Raw genomic sequence first — 20,268 nt, forward strand, 5'->3', positions numbered from 1 at the left:
ACTAATGGTTCCCCTCTCACTTTCCTGATAATTATTTGGTTGTCCCAATATTCCACCCCAAGCCCCCCCCCCCCCCAATAAAAAGAGAATTTTTCTCTCCCAAAATATTAGTTGTATTATGGTGAGGTTATTGGGCAATTGTAAAAATACCTTTCCCAATAATCTATGAAAGTGGTATATCATTTTATTGGTAGATGTTTACCGAGGATTGTTGGAGATGCTAAGTGTATTTGAAGCATGTCCACTATTAAAAACATAATCTAAATCTTATATCATTTTTAATATTACGTACATTAGATGGTTCACGTGCACATAGTTATAGTACTATACAGAAGTATGGTTAGAAAAAGATCTATATAACCTCCAACGTATCCATGGTAGATCACATCACCTCCTAAAACTACAAAACTGATTTTCTAACACTTCACCTTTGCAAAACTAGATATTTAACCCACTTTTGCAGCCCGATTTTAGTACGGTGGTGTAGTTTTGTTTTTTATCTATTATTTATTTCCGTTGAATCTTAAAAAATCAGAGTAAATTATAGAAAAATTATGAAATAGAAAATCCAATATTGTTGGACTCCACATGAGTAGATTTACACAATGAAAATGTAATATGGTATGTTTTAGTACAAATTTTTGAAATAGCTATAGATCTATGCTTTTATGTAAGTAATTAAAATAATTCATGCAGCTCCTATCGTTCAATTGTGGTCAAGTTTTTATGAAAATTTTTATTTTGTTATGCATTTAAAGAAAATCCGTAAGAGACCCCACCCGTCAGTGTTTACCGGCTCGGCGGCTCCTGTGTCCGCGGACGGAAAGAACGTCGGGCTCGGCCGCTCGAGCCCATCGCCGCCGACCCCCCCTCACTCTCTGCCGGATCTGATCCCCCCGCCGCCGCGCGCCTCCCCGCCTAGCGGGAGCGGAGATCCGCCCGGGGGAGGCCTGCTCTGCTTCCCCTCCAGTGCCGGTCAGCGATCCTCGCTTGCTCGCACGAAATTCCGCCAGATTCAGTGGAACCGCCGGTTAGCAGGCACGGTGCAGATCTCGCCTCTTTACCCGCTGCTCTTGTCTGCTCCGCAGGAAGGGATTTGAGCAGCATCCACCGATGAATTTCCTCTACCGGAGCGCCGCGCAGCCCGCGGCGCCCGAGCTGCCGCGGATTCCAGAGGACGCCTCGCCGAAGCCAGCCACGACGCTGGAGGGCCTCATCATCGCGGAGGACTCGTACCAGCCCCCCTCCGCCCGCGGCGAGGATGGAGCCGCTAGTAATGGGCCTGGGGATGCCGGTGCGGGTTCCGGGTCCCTAGATTCCAAGGGTCCGGTGCTGCCGGGGACGCACACTGATGTCGCGGAGGACGAAGGGTGGATCACAATTCCGTACAGTTGGGTGCCTTCGGCTTGCTTGTCCCATTTTGTATCAGAAATGCATTGTTTGCACCTTTCATCTGTATGAGGTTAATAGAAGCTTCCATTGTGATGTACTTTATTTTAATCTTTACCACCTTGATTGATGACAAGTTGGGTTGAATGCGGAAGAGTCAGCTACAGGAATTACATGCTAAATGCTTTATGGCCAGTTATATGTTTTCTTTTTGAAGTGCTATTGGTGACTTCTTCACGCTGTCAAAAGCATTTTAATATCCCTACTGATGGTTGCTAACATCCATAATTTGTTTGCAGAGTCACTACCTGATAATTGGAATGATGTTTCAGAAATGGTGCAGTTGCGGCCATTGGACCGTTCCTTCCTTTTTCCAGGTATGTCTCTTCCCTGTGACTTCGGTTCAGATGTCTGGCGCTGCATCTTATACTTGTAACCTTTCTGGAATTGACTTGGTTCAGTTATCAGGCGAGCAGGTTCATATACTGGCATGCCTGTCATCTTCTAAGCAAGATATACAGGTTATATCCCCCTTCAGAATTGCTGCGGTGATGTCTAAGAATGGAAATTCTTTGCAACACTCCACGGATAAATTTAGTCCTGTCAATGCAAATGGTCATGATAATGGAACAACTGGAGAAAATGGCTGTCAGGATGTTGATAATGATATGCAGAGTGTTGAACTCAATAGTGATGCCTCTCCTTCAGGGCATGATATTTTGGAGACTCAATCTCTCCTTCAGATGGAAGATCATAAACAGCAAATAGAACTTATGCTGCGAAGATTCAGAGAATCCAATTTTTTTGTCCGGATCGCAGAGTCAGATGAACCTCTGTGGTCCAAAAAAAGAGCTACCACAACTAAGATGTCAGACGGACGATCAGATGGCCAGGGAAATAGTAAGGCTCCAAGGAGTAATATTTACAACACCATTTCTGATAAAGGGATTTTCGATGGTAGCACATCTGGGGGAGTCGCTCGAGATACTGTGAAGTGTTATTCTCTGCAGAATGGAGACATAGTGGTATGTTTTCAATGGTCCTTTTTTATTGCCGTGCGACATATATGCTACAACTTCTTGTACTGTATGACCATTGAATATGGACGTTGCATAAATAACTGCAAGTTTTATACTTCAAGCTAAGCTTAACCAAGCATCAGGGACCTACCGAGATATTCATGTTAATTTAAATTGTTACACCTGTCCCTTTGATTTCTTTAAGCAACATTGCTTCTAAATGGTTTTTTACTAAATGCTGATAGGTATAAATAGCTTTCCACATAATAAGAGCAAACATGTAATAACTGGCATTCATCATTTCATTGCTTTGGGAACCCAATGATAAAGTGGTGTCTACTGTGGACCCAGAAGAGCACCTGCTTCACCAGTTAGCAACTTGGCAGCAATGATCGGTCTTACAAGTGAGATGTGTCCTGAAAACTTTTAAATATGACATTGACTTCTGTGAAGTAAATTTCAGAAAACTGCTCTTGGTCAGAATAAATTTCGCAAAACTACACACTACACTTTTGAACCAGTTTTGCAATGCACTTTTATTGACCTCAAAATCACAAAACTACACTGCTAGAATCAATTTTTGAACAGTATACTTCTATTTTCACTTCATATTGCAGCAGTGCACATATATTTTCATACCATGTCATGAAACTGCATTTTCATTAGAGTTTAAAACTTCAAATGTTCAGTTTCGATACAATATAACAATAGAAGTTTAGTTTTGCAATTTTACTTACTGAAAAGGGGTGGTTTTAGCTATATAGAATGTCAATAAAAGTGTACTTTTGTGAAATTGATTCATGTAGCTTGTGTTTCTGTAACCTTATGCAGTGTAATTTTCTGAAACTTTATTAGTAAGTCATTTTTATGAAATCTATGTGAATCCTCTATGCAAGTACCAAATAAAGTAATTTATTATTTGGCTATTTGCAGAGACGAGCATGACTTTTTTCTAAAAAAATAATCTTGTATAAGAACTTAAGAAGTTAACATTGTTGCCATTTAGCTGTTCATCCATGTATTTTATTTTAATTCTCACTGCTTAAATGCATGCTGATTCAACAGTCATGTTTTCTATTGGAAGGATGCAGGTTGTTTTGCAAGTGAATGTTGGTGTTAACAAACTGGAAGATCCTGTGCTTGAAGTTCTTCAGTTTGAGAAAAGTATATCGAGCAACTGTATGCCTGAGAATCTTGTGGATGGACTTTCAGACAGCAATGACGATCCATGTAGGGAGCTTCTTAGTTGGTTGCTTCCTTTAGATCGCACATTACCGCCTCGTTCTTTAGCGCCCCCTACTCTCAATCCAAGTGCATCACACAAGCAAGCTTACTCTTCTACTGGGTCTCAAATATTTAACTTCAGAAGCTACTCCATGCCTTCAGCTTCTTCTGTTCAGACACCCAACAACATAAGACCACCATCAATATCTGAAAGTCAAGAATTTATGCCTGAAAAGCCTGCAAAAACCCCTGATATCATAAATGATGGGCAGCTTTCATTTAGAGGAGTTCCTTTGGAACCTGAAAGGTATTCTGTACGTTGTGGCCTAGAAGGCGTATATCTACCAGGAAAAAGATGGCGGAGAAAAGTTGAAATCATTCAACCAATTGAGGTTCATTCTTTTGCTGCAAAATGTACCGTTGAAAATCTTTTGTGCGTCACAGTAAAGGTGCGCTGAATATATGAAAGCATACATTCTTTTTTGTTTTTTCATTTCGTATATTAATTTTTCGAAAATAAGCTTATATCATGAATTTCTACTGCAGAACATTGCTCCTACTCATGCGAAAGATATTGTTGTATTCATTGATGCAATTACTATCGTATTTGAGGAGGCATCCAAAGGAGGTGCTCCTTTGTCATTACCAATTGCTAGTATTGAGGTTGGGCATGGTCACAGCTTGCCAAATCTAGCACTCAGGTATATGCAACTTTTTCTCGTTAATTCTGCTGATGACCTATCTGCTAGTGCTGCTTTATGTAGAGTTGAAGAACAGCATGATTTCATCAATAAGAAATTTATTTCTCTCTAGAATCTTGGTTTCTTGAATCTTGAATACTGGAATGTACCAAGTTTTATAGTTGTTGTTTCCCTTTCCCAGGGTGTGTTTGGTTGAGCTGTGGCTATGAGAAAAGCTGTTGCAAGCTGTGGCTGTGGGAAAAGTTGTTGTAGGCTATGAGCTGTGAGAAAGCTGAAAGCTGTTTGGTTAAACAGCCTTTGCTTTTTTTTTGGAAACACTTACGGGTGGACCCCACATGTCATTCACAGTCCACCCACTCGATTCTCCCTCTCATTGACGAGTGGACCCCACTCATCAGCATCGTCTTTCTCTCGGATCTCACTCCCGCACCCCCCTCTCCTCATGCAAGCCGGAGGAGCTCCTCCCCACCACGCCGGCCGGAGACCTGCCCGGCGCCGAAGCACCGCAGCCCCGCCGCTCGGCGCCGGCCACCGCGGTCCTCCCCTCCGCGCCGGCCTGCTGCGACCCCTCCAATGGCGACCGCGGGATCCTCAATTCCCGCCCGTGTGGTGGCCGGAGCTCGTCAAGAAGTGGCAGAGGAGGGAGTTGAGGAGTTGAGGAGTTGTTGTGGATTTTCCCGGGGGATGGTGACTGCCCAGCTCGGATTTCTTCTTGGCTGGAGAAAGAAGAAGGGGATGAGAGAGGGAGAAAAGGGAGTAGGATCGGAGCGGCTTTGACGGTGGCGTCGCCGGAGCTCCTGCGCCGATCCTCACCTGCCTCGTCACGCCGGTGGCCTCCGCCTTTTTGCCATGCCCTGCGGAGTCGACATGGCCGCGAGCTCCGACGGGAGAGGAGGGGTGCCACCGGGAGGAGAGGAGGGGGCCAGAGTGGGGAGGGGCGCTGCCGCTGGGAAGAATGACGAGGAAGAAAAGGCCTGCGCGGTGTTTTCTTTTTTGGCGAAGTGGTACGCATAATGAGTGGTAGGCGGGTAATTTCGATGAAAATCTCGATTCCACAGCCAGTGAAAGCAGGGGTGCTACATGCTGTTAGAATTGAACTACCGAAAAGCTGCTTTTGTTAGAAGCTTTGGTAGTCAGCTCACCCCTTCGGTTGGCTTCGTGGCTTTTGCCCGCAGCCACAGCTGCTAAAAGCTGAACCAAAGGGAGTCTCAATTTAGTGTTGTCTGCTCGTAATAAATTTGAAAGGATATGAGCATTGTTTTAAGTACTATGCATTATTTGTTATCTATATAGGAGGGGCGAGGAGCACTCTTTTATTCTGAAGCCAGCAACTATGTCCTCAAGGGAACGGAGGACCAACAGTGATGCACCTCCGGCTTTGTCACTCCCAACGATGACCGGTGCTACTTTAAATACTACTACACCAAAGGTTGCTGTTCCCTATGTTGCTCTAAGTGACCAGTATGCTGTATTGGTATCTTATCGCTGCAATTACACAGGTAAACTGTTGATGAAACAGAATAGATTCTTGAAAACAGGAATGTAGTGGATATTTCTGATTCACACCCCTTTGATTTCTGTAGAATCAAAACTTTTTTTCAAGCAAGCCACAACCTGGCGACCCTCTGCAGCTAGCGATCTTATGATCTCTGTATCATCCGAACTGTCTTTAAGAAATCCAAGCCTGGGTGCTCGAGTTCCTCAACTCCCTGTGCAGGTTATTGCATTACCTCTTCGATTATTTTTTTTTGAAACGAAACTGTGGGGGAGATCCCCGCAGCAATTTTAATTAAAAGAAGTACCTCTTCGATTATTGTTATGCAAATTCTCCATTTGTCACTTCCACAGTAATATATTGTTTCCTTCCAGGTATTAACCCTCGAAGCTACTAATATGACATCTGAAAACCTTACGTTAACTGTCCTTGCTCCTGAAGCATCTGGTTCTTCTTCAGTTGTATCCTTGAACTCAGCTCCAACTACACCAAATGGTTCTCATGATGGTGTTAATGAGTCAGCAAAAAGATCTGGGTTGGGAAAACAGGAAATTGCCTTTCGAAGATTGAATTCTGTCCTGGCTACATCTCCAAAAGAAAGTGATAATGTAGGAAATAGAATAAGTAATGCTTTAGGCTGCACTCATCTGTGGTTGCAAAGTGCAGTGCCTCTAGGGTATTCAACCTTACCCTTTTTTTCTATACTTAAAAGTTAGCTTGCAACTGTGCTCCTTCTATTCCAAAACATTGTGGAATAATATCTAGTGTGGTGGATGCTAACAGGTGTGTTCCTCCACGTTCGAGCACCACTGTCAAACTTGAGCTGCTTCCATTATCACATGGGATCATTACACTTGATACACTTCAAATAACTGCAAGGGAGAAAGGTAATTCTTGTGACAAAAAAAAAAGAATTAAATGTGCAAAGTAGTAGTGGCCAGTCAATTTTCTTACTGGAGAATTAGAAAGGTAATTCTTGTGACAAAAAAAAGAGTTAAATGTGCAAGGGAGAAAGGTAATTCTTGTGACAATAAGTGCTGCCTTAGCTGCTAGATGCAGAATTGTCAATTTTGATTAGTGAATCTATAGATTCTTCTTACTGGCTGTCAGACATTGGGAGGAATCTTCCTTGCTTGAAGTGAACTAAAAATATTAACGCAGTAGGTTCAGACTTCAGACTACCATATGTCTTAAATACATTCAACATCTCAATAATGTCATCATATATATCTTTTAATTTTTTCAGTCTTGAGAACTGATCGTTGCTCTTGCAGGTCTTACCTACATACCGGAGCATTCCTTGGAGATACACGCTACTTCTGGCATTTCATCTGGAAGTTCTTAGGGTATGAGATGAAGCCATACTAGGCAAGTATGTTGTTCATTTCTGTTGGATCTGGACATAGGCGCTCCAAGGGCATGATCTTGGAGCCAAAATTTCACCAGATATAGGTGAGGATGGCTGCTGCCATAAACGGAGAAACGGGCACAATACCTTGTATCATAATTAGATTTCTCAAAGTCCATTCATAGACAGGGCAGGTCAACTACACAGGTTTATGAAATTTGTAATGTTGGGTTGCATAGTTTGCTGCCATTTTTTGTTTTGTTTTGCTGTGTTCTTTTTTTTTCCTTGTTACTTGTAAACTGTGTTACTGCACTCGCGGTTGTACCATATACGGCCCCACATTGAATTGTACTGGAGAAGGAGAAACATGTGGATCAGTGGATCCCTTTTTGCTTTTTTTTTTGTTTTCATTGTAGTAGTAATCGCCACGGTTTCCGATTTTTGCCGGCGCTCTTGGTTGTTAAATCCATCAGTACAGTTTCGCAGCTGTCATGAACTTGAATTAAATGTTATCAAAAATACTTTTTTTTGAAGTTGTTCGTGCCTAAGAAATATCGTTATTTGCAATCATTTTTTTAAAATTGAACCAAGAACAATTCACAGGAATCGTACAGCGCCCCACAAGGCACCAATGCGCCACGGTGCCGCAGCCGGCGGCGCGGCGCTGCCACCTCGCGGCCGTTTGCATGCCGGCGTCCTCCCCGCGCTCGTGGCCGGCCTCGCCCGCCGCGCGACGACCCCGGCGACGGCGAGGCAGCTCCAGGCGCAGCTCCTCCTCCGGGGCCTCCCGCTCCCCGCCCGCGCCGCCGTCGCTCTCATAGCCGCGTCGCCTTCCCCGCGCCACGCCCGCGCCGTCTTCGACAGCGCCGTCCGCGCCGCCTCCGGGAACGTCTACCTCTGGACCGCCACCATCGCCGCCTACGCCAAGCACGCGTCGTCCTCCTCGCCGTCAGCGGCCGTGGACGCGCTCGCGCTGTTCCGTCTCATGCTCCGGCGCGGCGACCCGCGCCCGAACGCCTTCACGGCGAGCTCCGTGGTCAGGTGCTGCTCGGCACTGCGTGCCGTCCTGGAAGGGCTCCAAGTGCACGGGTTCTTGGGGAAGGCAGGGCTGGGACGCTCCGCGCACGTGGGCGCCGTGTTGATTGACATGTACGGGAACCTTGGTCAGGTGGCGGATGCGAGGAGGGTGTTCGACGAAATTCCTGCGAGGAACGTGGTGGTCGGGAACACCATGGTGGCGTGCTACGTCAGGGCTGGGGACGTGGCGGCTGCTTGGGAGGTGTTCGACGGGATGGCAGAGAGGGACCCGATCTCTTGGAACACGATGATGACGGGTTACCTGTGGCAGGGGGAGACTGGTGCCGCGAGGGGTTTGTTTGAAGAGATGCCGGAGAGGAGTGTGAATAGCTGGAACATGATGATTTCTGCTTGCTCGGAGGAGGGTTCGTGGGTTGATGCAGTCCGGGTGTTCAATCGGATGCGCCTTGCAGGGTTCCAACCTGATGCTGCGACTATGGCTGTGCTGATGTCCGCTTGTGCGCAGCTTGGTTCTTTGTCAGTTGCAAGACAGGTTCATGGGTTTTTGAAAAAAGGCTACATCGAAATGAACTGCCACGTGCTGAATTCGTTGGTTGACATGTATGCCAAATGCGGTAGCGTCAGCCAAGCTCATTCGCTGTTTGTTGAGACATCTCTTAAGGATACAGTGTCTTACAATGTGATGATCACTGCTCTTGCACACCATGGGCATGGCAGAGAGGCACTTCATCTCTTCAATGAGATGGTTTTGGAAGGGTTACATCCAGATTCCATTACTTTTCTTGGCGTCTTATCAGCTTGTGCTCATGCCGGACTTGTTCACGATGGAAAGCACTACTTTGAGTCCATGACGACAAATTATGCAATTGAGCAATCCCTAGATCACTATGCTTGCATGGTGGATCTATATGGCCGAGCTGGGCTCATTGAAGAAGCATACTTCTTGGTGCAGACAATGCCAGTGAAACCACATGCAGGAGTCTGGGGAGCCTTGCTCAATGCATGTAGAAAACATTGCCAAGTAGAAGTTGGTAAGATCGCAGCAAGAGAACTCATTACAATTGAACCAAGGAATCCTGGAACCTATATACTCCTTGCGAACACATTGGCTCGTGGCCAGCAATGGGACTTTGTTGAAACTGTGAGGCAATCGATGAGAGGGAAGGGTATTGACAAAACGGCAGGGTGCAGCTGGGTTGAAGTGGACAGAGTTGTTCATGAGTTCTTAACGAGGGACTTGAGCCACCCTAATTCTGATGAGATTTACAGTATCCTTGAGCATCTGTATCTTCAACCGGCTTAACGTTTGTGTTGCTTTTTAGGGTGATATCAAGGATGATTTCATTTCACAATGATTGAATACACAGCGATGTGTACGTGAAACATGTACTGCCCAGAATCCATGACACAAAAAGGACATAGCCCAGTCAAGGTATGGTACTATGATCTAATTTATGTCAGAACTGCCTATTTTTACACAAACAATATTATACAACAACAATATAGTCTTTTTTTTCCAAGCAAGTTGGGGTAGGCTAAAGATGAAATCCGAAAGAAATAAGTTCAAGGTTCAGGCACATTGATAGCTAGTATCCAAGCGCTCCTATCTAAAGCTATCTTTTTAGAGATATTCCAATCCTTAGGTCTCTCTTAACCGACTCATCCCACGTCAGTTTAGGTCTACCTCTACCCCTCTTTACATTATCGACCCGCTCAAGAACCCCATTACGCACCGGCGTCTCAGGAGGCCTTCGTTGGACATGTCCAAACCATCTCAGTCGATGCTGGGTAAGTTTCTCCTCAATTGGTGCCACCCCGACCCTATCCCGAATAACTTCGTTCCGGACTCTATCCCTCCTTGTATGCCCGCAAAACCACTGCAACATCCGCATCTCTGCTACACTCAGTTGCTGGACATGTCGCCTTTTTATAGGCCAACATTTAGCACCGTATAACATCGCCGGATGAATTGCTGTCTTATAGAATTTGACTTTTAGCTTTTGTGGCACCCTCTTGTTACAAAGGTTGCCAGAAGCTTGCCGCCATTTCAACCAGCCAGCTGAAATTCTATACCTAACATCTTCATCAATATCGCCATCCTTTTGTAGCATCGATCCTAAATACCGAAAAGTATCCTTCTGGACCACCACTTGCCCATCTAGACTAACGTCTCCCCCCTCATGCCTAGTCGCGCTGAAATCGCACATCATGTACTCGGTCTTGGTCCTACTAAGTCTGAACCCTTTCGACTCTAACGTGCGTCTCCACAACTCTAACTTCCTATTAACCCCTGCCCTACTCTCGTCAACTAGCACCACATCATCAGCAAAGAGCATACACCAAGGGATCTCACATTTTATATCCCTTGTGACCTCATCCATCACTAAAGCAAATAAATAAGGGCTCAATGCTGACCCCTGGTGTAGGCCTATGTTAATAGGAAAGTCAGTGGTGTTGCCATCACATGTCCGGACAAACGTCGTTGCATCCTTATACATATCCTTTATGAGGGTAATGTACTTAGTTGGGACTTTATGCTTCTCCAAGACCCACCACATGACATTTCTCGGTACTTTGTCATATGCCTTCTCAAGGTTAATGAAGACCATGTACAAGTCCTTCTTCTGCTCCCTATATCTCTCCATCAATTGTCGTATTAAGAAAATCACCTCAATGGTTGATCTTCCAAGCATGAACCCAAATCGGTTTTGGGTCACATTTGTCACTCTTCTTAGACGATGCTCGATAACCCTCTCCCAAAACTTCATCGTATGGCTCATCAGCTTAATCCCACGATAGTTAGTATAACTTTGAACATCACCCTTATTTTTGAAGATAGGTACTAATATACTTCTCCTCCATTCTTCCGGCATCTTGTTTGACCGAAAAATGAGATTAAAAAGCTTAATTAACCATACTATTGCTCTATCTCCTAGGTATCTCCACACCTCAATGGGGATACCATCAGTGCCCATCGATTTACCTCCCTTCATCCTCTTCAAAGCCTCTCCGATCTCTACCTCCTGAATTCTCCTCACAAAACGTCTGTTGGTATCGTCAAAAGAGTCATCTAATTCAAGGGTAGGGCCCTCACTCTCCCCATTAAACAACTTGTCGAAGTACTCTCTCCATCTATCCATAATCTCCTCATTCTTCACTAGCAATCGATCTGTTCTATCCTTAATGCATTTGATTCGGTTGATGTCTCTTGTCTTCCGCTCGCGGATCCTAGCCATCCTATAAATGTCCTTCTCCCCTTCTTTTGTGCCTAGCCGCTGATACAGGTCATCAAACGCCTTACCCTTTGCTACACTCACAGCTCGCTTTTCAACCCTCTTCGCTAATTTATAGCCTTCGATGTTGGTTGCACTCTTGTCAAGGTGAAGGCACTTGAAACACTCCTTTTTCTCCTTAATAGCCCTTTGCACCTCGTCGTTCCACCACCAGGTGTCTTTCCCCTCCTGTTTGCCTCCCCTACTCACGCCAAACACCTCTGAGGCCATCTTCCGAACACATGTTGTCATCTTTAGCCACATGTCATCTGCGTCTTCTCCTTCTTCCCAAGGCCCCTCACCTAGCATCCTTTCCTTAAACGGTTGTGCCGCTTCCCCTCTAAGCTTCCACCACTTTGTTCTCGCAATCTTGGCACGTTTGTCCCGGTGGACACGTACCCGAAGACGAATGTCCGCCACCACAAACTTGTGTTGAGGGACAACACACTCCCCAGGTATCACCTTACAATCTAAGCAATCATGTCTATCCTCCCTCCTAGCAAGGATAAAGTCGATCTGGCTCGAGTGTTGTCCACTACGAAATGTCACAAGATGGGATTCCCTCTTCTTAAACACGGTATTCGCTATCAATAAGTCGTAGGCTAACGCAAAGTTCAACACATCCTCCCCCTCTTGACTCCTACTACCATACCCAAAACCCCCGTGCACTCGCTCGAACTCTACATTAGTCGCACCCACATGGCCGTTAAGATCTCTTCCTATGAAGAGTTTCTCGCTGGTAGGCACGGTACTAACCATGCTATCTAGATCTTCCCAGAATTGCATCTTGGTGTTCTCACTAAGGCCTACCTAAGGGGCATAGGCACTGATCACATTCAAAACCGAATCTCCAACTACCAACCAGATTAGGATAATCCGGTCGCCTTGCCTTCTAACCTTTACGACTCCATCTAAGGCTCCTATCAATCAAGATGCCTACACCATTCCTACCCGGAGTTGCTCCCGTGTACCAAAGCTTGAAGACAGTATCCTCAACCTCCTTCGACTTCTGGCCCTTCCATTTAGTCTCCTAAACACATAGAATATTTACACGCCTCCTAATTGCTGCATCAACTAGCTCTCGCAACTTACCCGTTAGGGACTCTACGTTCCAACTACCTATATGAATCCTAGTTGGCTCGACTAGCTTCCTTACCCTTCGCACCCGTCGAGGGAAGTGCGAAGACCCTTGCTCATTTTTCACTACACCCGGGCGCAGATGTAGCGCACCATTCAGGTGACGACCCGACCCTTGCTCACTTATCATCGTACCCAAGTCACGATATGACGCGCCCTTGGGGGGATGGCGACCCGGCCCTTGCCCATTTATCACCACACCCGGGTTCCGATGTAGCGCGTCGCTAAGAGGGTTACGCCCCAACGAGTTTCTTGTGGGTTTCAAATCCATTAGAGTGGCTATTTTTTATGTTGGTTTGCCAAAACCTAACGCAACCCTCCTCCTTTACCCGGGCTTGGGACCGGCTATGCTGAGACGACTCAGGAGAGAGAGTCTTCCAGTCAGTATAGCCGGAGTTACAAACAATATTATAAATACTGTAAAAAATAATGCTGCACTGCAGAAAAGATTTTATTGCTTGTTAGTGAGCAGAAGGGCTGTTCATCTTGCCATTAAAACATTGTAGATAGATTGATAAATTGAATAGCAGACATTCAGAACCTATTTATGTTGTGTATGTTTCATGATACAGGATTCCATTCATTCTTAACTGCTCTCACGCGGATGAATCTTGTTGAATCTCTAGTAGAGATGACATGAAGAGCTGTGGATCTTTGCTTAAGAAAAGATTGATGCGGTACTTAAAATTTATGATTTGATCTTGACACAACTATGGAGAAGCTATATGGAAGAAACATTGGCAAAACAAACATCATTTGTTGCTTGAGTTCAGTCTCTCGAGGCTGGACATGTTCAGACTTCAGAGTTTTCTGGTAACTTTCCTTTACCTTTTTTTGTCCTCGAACATTTTTCTTGCAGTTTTACATTTGGAACATCCTAGTCCTTATTGCTCCTTTGCATCTTGCTAAAAAAATAGCTTTGCTATTTTGCTAAAGAATAGGGAATCAAAGAAGCATATATGGAGAGACATAATAAAAGTGTATATAGGGCTTAAAAAATAGGAATGGAATGCTCTTAAAAAGCATTCCCTGTGGTTCAAATACATGCCATTTTAGGATTTCTGCCGGTCAAACATTTTTTTAACCTTGACTATCAATATGTATAAAAACATTTATAGGTTGACAATTTGATGTTACTAGATTGAAAACAACAATGCTTAGCCATCAACAGTTACCACATAGGGGGAAGGATATGGAATATATGTTACAGTTTGGGGAAGCAACTTTCAATGGACTGTTGTTGTCCCCTGTGGCAAGCAGATGCTGCAACTGAAATTTAAAAGCTTAAATTCAAAAATGTGTTGAGAACATGGTTCTTCAGTCATTTTCAAAATATGGAGTTACATAGCTGTTCTTCTCTTTGCAGGAATTTGTGGCATTCAAGGGGGAGATGCAGCATAGAAATCCAAGTTTGGCATCAGCTCTACCTTCTCTGACATGATCGGCATCAGTGGCATCGACAATCAAATACCTTTGCCATCTGTTGAGCACCCAATCTGAATGAATTGCCATCGCCTGATGCCGTGCCAGGGCAGTTTGAGTACCTTAGTGACAGCTTCTCTAATCTACACTCCGAAACTCTGACCACGAACGGTTGGTCCTGTACTCCTGTGTCTGCAGAGCAGAGGTACATGGAGACTTCCAGCATCAAGGATAGGCACAATGATGATGCTTGACGAATCTTGATAGCACCAGGCAGTACGGGTTCAGGGATTCGCAGTTTAAGGTAATTTGAGGTTCCAATGGGCTATCATCGAACTCTATGGTCACCCCCATGCTCCTTCCTTTTCAATTGCCCACTTTCCAGCCGATTCAGCTCCCACCGGAAGGGCCGTAACAATGAACTTTGTTGTTGTTGTTCTTCTTCGTCATGGCATTTATGGTAAAAGTACTGAATTGGTGAGCGCCCCGGTGGACGGTCCAGCTTCGGTTTAGTCAAATGACTGAATCTATACATGTACGGATCGGATGATAAACAGATTGTGTACTGTGCAAAGCAAAATAGTATTTTTCTGGTCCATTTCAAAGGACACCTAGTTTTGTGACTTCTGTGATGTATTTTCTGCTGAAATGGCACCCTGCTCTCTCAAACACTTGCGAGTTTTTTTTTTTTTGCATTACCTTAAGGCTAGTGTTCCATTCATCAGAACTGTGGAGGGCATACCAAGTAAGGATGGATTCGGATGGCTGAACATCCGAATTATCCGTATTCGTATCCACTTAAAATGTAAATATGGATATCTGTATTCGTATTCGATTTTAATATGGATGTCATATGGATGCATTCGAATCCGACTTTGAGAATTTTTCTCTATCCGATTCCATATTCGTATTCAAGGAATATCCGATCACATCCGTATCCGCAAAGAAAAAATGACTAGTGAGACAATCTTAAACTTATTTTTATACCTAATTACTTAATGTTGTACACTATTTAAATTATTTAGAAAACTAGATAACTAATAATATATTTATTAAAATTAGTAATAATATAAAAATTAACTTTAACTATTTAATATATTTATTTCATGATTAACATTATTTTATTAGCTATATATAGATAATTATATTCTTTTTTTATTAGCTATCTTCTAATCCTTTACTCCCCGCTTGTATAATGATTTTGATCTACTATAAAATTGTTGACAAAATAAACTTATACCGTAATAGCTCTATGTTTCAAATCGAGAAGGTATGCGGATTCGAATCCAGATTCGAACTATCCGTTTTGTATTCGTATCCGATGAGATTCGCATTCGTATTCGTATCTGAATTAAAATGTGGTAAAAGGTGACATTCGGATCCGATTTCATCCGTATCCAATCCGAATCCATCCATAATAAACAATGGTACGATCCGGTTCCCAACAGAGACTACAGCGAGTGAACACGAGTACAGGAATTACAAGTACGATCATAAAATAACACCTTGACAAGTTCATGAGATATTTTTTTATTATTTGAGGAACAAACATTAGCAGCTAGTGACACTGTGAGGAACCAGACCAAGTTAATCCCGCCTAATCGAGTCATCGTCCTTTGATCAACTCCATTAGAGAGGACTAACCCCGGTAGTCCTTGGAATGTGTCATGAGCACCGCCCAGGATTTAAACACACTCCACTAGCACAACAGTAATACCATTACATAAGCACATCCACACACAAGTTTATATTACAAAGAGGTTCAAAGTACATTACATTAAGTTTTCAGAGTTTGCAGCAGAAATGTTCTACTACTTCGCACTCCATGCATAACGCAAAATAGAAGGTTAACACTATATACCGATAGTGCCCTTCACATAGCCACCGGTCATCTACTCCTCACCCGCACCTCCATCCGCGGAGTTAAAGTAGCCAAACACGGCCTCCGGCTGCGCATCACCTGGAACAACTTTAACGATAGCACCATGAGTACAAAGGGCACTCGCAGGACTTATCCGATATGGGTATATACTTGCCCGACCTCAAGGAGAATGCATTTGGTTAGTAGCAAGGATAGGTCATGGTATTTAGTTTTGCATAAAAACATCTACTTTGATCAAGTTGTAAGAAGCAAAAGACATAGCATCTATGATCTCTAAGCATACATCAATGAAATTGCATAAGTAAAGTGATCATGTATCATAAGCTCAATCAGTGGCGGATGCAGGATTGGAGGCAAGGGGGGCTGAAACAATAGAGATGTTGATTTGTGTGAAGATTTAATGGTGATTTGGAGGTCTTGCTACAGTGTTTTACGTGTAATTAGGGGAGCTTAGGGGGGGCTTGAGCCCCCCTAGCCCCCCTCCTGTATCCGCCCCTGAGCTCAATCTTCCATGAACTCCAATCAGTAACTCTATGTTAAAGTCAAAGTACAAGAGCGTGCTCAATGTCCGAGAGAGCGGCTATTGCAATAGATCGAAAACCCTGCAGGGGTGTACAACTTTACCCACATGAGGACAAGACCAACGACCATACCCATGGCCAAGGATAAGTGTTGATTCATGCCTCAACCTTTCACACAAACACAACCGGCTATGAGCGAACAGTCGGGAAGGACAAGTGCACCGGAACTGCCGATCACACTCCATCACAACCCGCACCGAATCCGATCAAGGCAAGGTGTGGCTCATGCTAGTTGGCTTACCTTCCCATTATTAAGCATGTGGTTCGTACAGAAAAAGTGCTCAAGTATCAAAGCGATTACGCATCGGTCTTTAATCAACTCAAGCAAGTCTAGCCACTTGAGTTCCACTCTCAACATGGCTCTACCATACTTGCCCAAGTCCGAATCACCAATTCATAGTTGCTCAATTTTATTCAGCATTGACAAACTAAGTAGAATCAAACATTATATCCTATAACTCGCGAGCGGTGGTGACCTTGCCACCTCTCGACTTCTACCGTAACTATGCAAGACTAAGCATATAATTCGTGACGCCTAACAAGCATACTCAACTAGGAGGGTTTATCCTAGGCAAGGCTAGTAATGCATCAAATAGGTTCTAAGAAAGCATTGATATATATACACAGATAGTAACTCATGCACAATCAAGACACATATATAAACTTCATTGATACAAAATATAGGACAGAAGGATGTTAAGGTGCCTGCCTTGGGTCACAAAGAAAGTGTCATCTCCCACGAGCTCCGACTCGTGCTCACCCGCCTCTTGATCCGGAGTCTCGGTTTCTACACAAATGCAATGATGCTAATTAAGTATATATGCCATGAATGATTGTAGGGTGATGCATATGACATGGGAGAGTATAATTCATTAGTGCGGAAGTAAAATAAAATAGACTAGATGTATATATACATAAGTGCATTGTCTCTAATTAAGTGCAAGGGCTGCAGAAGGGTAGGTGTGGGCATCGTTTCAGGGTATACCCGAATACTCCGGCCCTAAGTTTGATACTCCGGATGGCAAATCCGGAAACTCCGGATTCCAATCCCGGAAGCTCCGGGTTTAAAACCGGACACTCCGGATGGCTGGTAGTGGAAAGTCCAGAGTCACGATTTCGTCCATAGTTTGTGATAGGGTATGCTTCCAGGGGTTTCTCAAAGTGTGGGGAGCCTGTTTTGATAGCTAAGGCTTACATGCATTAGGGTTTGAGAGCTCTAGGTCATCCATGGTGGGGGTACTCCAATGGCTCTAAACCTAGGGCAATGAGACTAGATCGGGAAAGGAAATGAGCTTACCTGGGACAAGAACTACCTCAGCAAGGGTTCCTAGATGGAGAAGAGGGCTTGGTGAAGCTCGAGGTCGTCCTTCTTGCTCGAGGGTTGAGGGAGAGGAAGGAGAGGAAGGAGAAGCTTGGGAAAGCTCCTAGGAGACGAGGTCATGGTGGTGCAGCTTGACGGCGTCGATCTCCGGCGAAGCTCCGGCGATGTGAAGGTCCCTCAATGGTGGATGAGGGGTGAGAGCTCCTCCATGGCCTTGGTAGAGAGAGAAGGAGTGGGAGAGAGTGAGGGAGTGAGAGAGAGAGAGCTGGGAGGAGACTCCCAGGTGAAAGACTCGGACTGACACGTGGGCCAGGGAAAGGGTGAGGTGGCAAATGAGTGATGTGAGGGTGACACGTGTCCAGCTAGCCAAAACCATCCCGGAAACTCCGGGTAAACCCCAACCCGGATGTTCCGGATGCAATTCCGGATATTCCGGATATTAACCCAAGTGCAGTTTTAAATTTGAATGTTGATGCACATGATAACATTAATTATGCTCAAATTTGTTTTAGGGATGTTACAAATTCTTCCAACCTTGGAAAAATCTCGTCCCGAGATTTCACTAAGAATACATAGATAGAAGATCGTCCATGGCTTAGATTAGTGAATCAACCCAATTTGGAATGATTTGCCCAAGATTCTTGGATAATGGCAGGCTGTCCTCAAGTCATGATTTTGTCTATAATAATCTTAGTTTGGGTGTCTTCTCTAAAGCATGAGATGCAATCCGAAGAAATAACTCAATGGATTATCTAGTAACTATCCTAGAATCTCTAGATTATCATAAACAAGATGAAATGGAGAGAGGATCATGGATGCACATACTCATCCGTGAATAAGTCGGGATAAGATTGTCGAAGTTGGTTTTCTTGTTCCCATATTGCCTCACGCTCGGAATGGCGACTCCATTGGACTTTCACAAATTTGGTAGTGTTGTTTCTAGTCTTGCGTTCCGCTCGATCAAGAATTCAGATAGGATGCTCTTTGTAAGGAAGATTAGGTTGAATATCGAGATCTTCAAATTGGTGGCTTCCATAGGAACTCTTAGACATTTCTTCAATTGAGAGACATGAAACACATCATGAATGGTGAATAGAGATTGTGGCAATTCCAAACGGTAGGTGACCACTCCACGTTTTGCCAAAATCTGAAATGGACCAACGTAGCGAGGAGCAAGTTTGCCTTTCTCTTGGAATCATTGAGTGCCCTTGAAAGGTGTAACCTTGAGATAGACATGATCACCAACTCGGATCTGCGTAATGTTTTTGGCGAGATTGTGCTGCTCGTAGTCGTTCTTGAATGGTCTTCACCTTCTCTTCGGCCTCCATAACAATGTCCGGGCCAAAATATACTCGTTCTCCCGATTCCGACCAATTGAGAGGAGTTCAACAACTCCGCCCATACAAAGCTTCAAATGGTGACATCCCAATGCTTGCTTGATAACTATTGTTGTAGGAAAATTCAGCAAAGGGTAAACATTCATCCCAACCTTTTCCATAAATAATTGCACATGATCTGAGCATGTCTTCGAGAATTTGATTAACTCGCTCAATTTGTCCACCGGTTTGAGGATGATAGGCGGTGCTAAAGGTGATATCGGTACCTATGGCATCATGGAGACTTTTCCAAAACTGAGCTGTGAATTGAGGACCTCTATCCGACACAATGGACTTAGGAACTCCATGAAGACAAACAATCTTGGTGAGATAAAGCTCCGCATATTTCTCCACTGAGTAGTTGGCTTTGATCGGAAGAAAGTGAGCAGATTTTGTAAGACAATCCACAATAACCCAAATGGAATTGTACCCATGGAGAGTACGAGGAAGCCCGGTAATAAATCCATGGATATATTCTCCCACTTCCAAGAAGGAATAGGAAGAGGTTGGATAGTTCCGGGCGGCTTGAGATGTCCGGCCTTCACCATTTGACAAACATCACATTCGGCTACATATCTTGTAATTTCTCTTTTCATGCGAGTCCACCAAATTTTTTGCTTCAAATCTTGATACATCTTGTTGCTACCGGGATGGATAGACAATTGAGATTCATGAGCTTCATCAAGAATTTTTTTTCTAAGTTCACAATTCTTGGGAACCACCAATCGTTTCCCAAACCATAGAATTCCTTGGTCATCGAGCTTGAAACACTTGAGCTTTTCTTCACTAATTCTATCTCTAAGCTTCATCACGCCTTTGTCTTCACATTGAGCTTCCTTGATTTCATCAATGAGATTAGAGGTGATAACTAAGGAGGCAAGCGACCCATGCTCCACCATAGAGAGATTTAACTTCCGAAAATCATCACAAAGTGTGTTAACTCCGGACCGGGTACGCAAGCAATGGCATTGGGCCTTTCGGCTCAAAGCATCGGCGACCACATTGGCCTTGCCGGGATGATAATGAACTTCCAATTTGTAATCCTTGATTAATTCCTGCCACC

At 44.2% G+C, this 20,268-nt stretch overlaps 2 protein-coding genes across 3 annotated transcripts; both read left to right on the forward strand.

The window, feature by feature from the left end:
* The first annotated feature begins 804 nt into the window (after window positions 1-804).
* On the forward strand, window positions 805-7,574 carry LOC120666225. Of its 2 annotated transcripts, none has more exons than XM_039946012.1 (11): window positions 805-975; window positions 1,089-1,390; window positions 1,689-1,766; window positions 1,858-2,414; window positions 3,500-4,081; window positions 4,179-4,333; window positions 5,627-5,832; window positions 5,917-6,050; window positions 6,203-6,504; window positions 6,612-6,715; window positions 7,103-7,574. In XM_039946012.1, exons 2-11 carry the CDS (start codon window positions 1,114-1,116, stop codon window positions 7,171-7,173), a joined length of 2,466 nt encoding a protein of 821 aa, XP_039801946.1. In that variant the 5' UTR covers window positions 805-975; window positions 1,089-1,113; the 3' UTR covers window positions 7,174-7,574. The 2 variants fall into 2 exon arrangements, with proteins under 2 accessions (XP_039801946.1, XP_039801947.1); XM_039946013.1 differs by having other exon boundaries at window positions 813-975; window positions 1,851-2,414.
* A 233-nt stretch (window positions 7,575-7,807) lies between these two features.
* On the forward strand, window positions 7,808-14,659 carry LOC120667906 (pentatricopeptide repeat-containing protein At3g29230-like). The gene is made up of 3 exons (XM_039947894.1): window positions 7,808-9,646; window positions 13,196-13,436; window positions 13,990-14,659. The coding sequence occupies exon 1, from the start codon at window positions 7,808-7,810 to the stop codon at window positions 9,515-9,517; it is 1,710 nt and encodes a 569-aa protein (XP_039803828.1). The 3' UTR covers window positions 9,518-9,646; window positions 13,196-13,436; window positions 13,990-14,659.
* Window positions 14,660-20,268: the final 5,609 nt, after the last annotated feature.

The sequence above is a fragment of the Panicum virgatum genome, chromosome 3N, assembly GCF_016808335.1.
Source record: "Panicum virgatum strain AP13 chromosome 3N, P.virgatum_v5, whole genome shotgun sequence".
NCBI classification, from domain to species: Eukaryota; Viridiplantae; Streptophyta; class Magnoliopsida; order Poales; family Poaceae; genus Panicum; species Panicum virgatum.

Bases quoted from the DNA above. Each gene is read 5' to 3' on its own strand.
- LOC120666225 (XM_039946012.1), top strand. From the start codon at position 1,114: ATGAATTTCCTCTACCGGAGCGCCGCGCAGCCCGCGGCGCCCGAGCTG. The intron at 4,334-5,626 runs GTATATGCAACT...TTATCTATATAG, and splicing joins TTGCCAAATCTAGCACTCAG to GAGGGGCGAGGAGCACTCTT. The intron at 6,716-7,102 runs GTAATTCTTGTG...TTGCTCTTGCAG, and splicing joins AATAACTGCAAGGGAGAAAG to GTCTTACCTACATACCGGAG.
- LOC120667906 (XM_039947894.1), top strand. From the start codon at position 7,808: ATGCGCCACGGTGCCGCAGCCGGCGGCGCGGCGCTGCCACCTCGCGGC.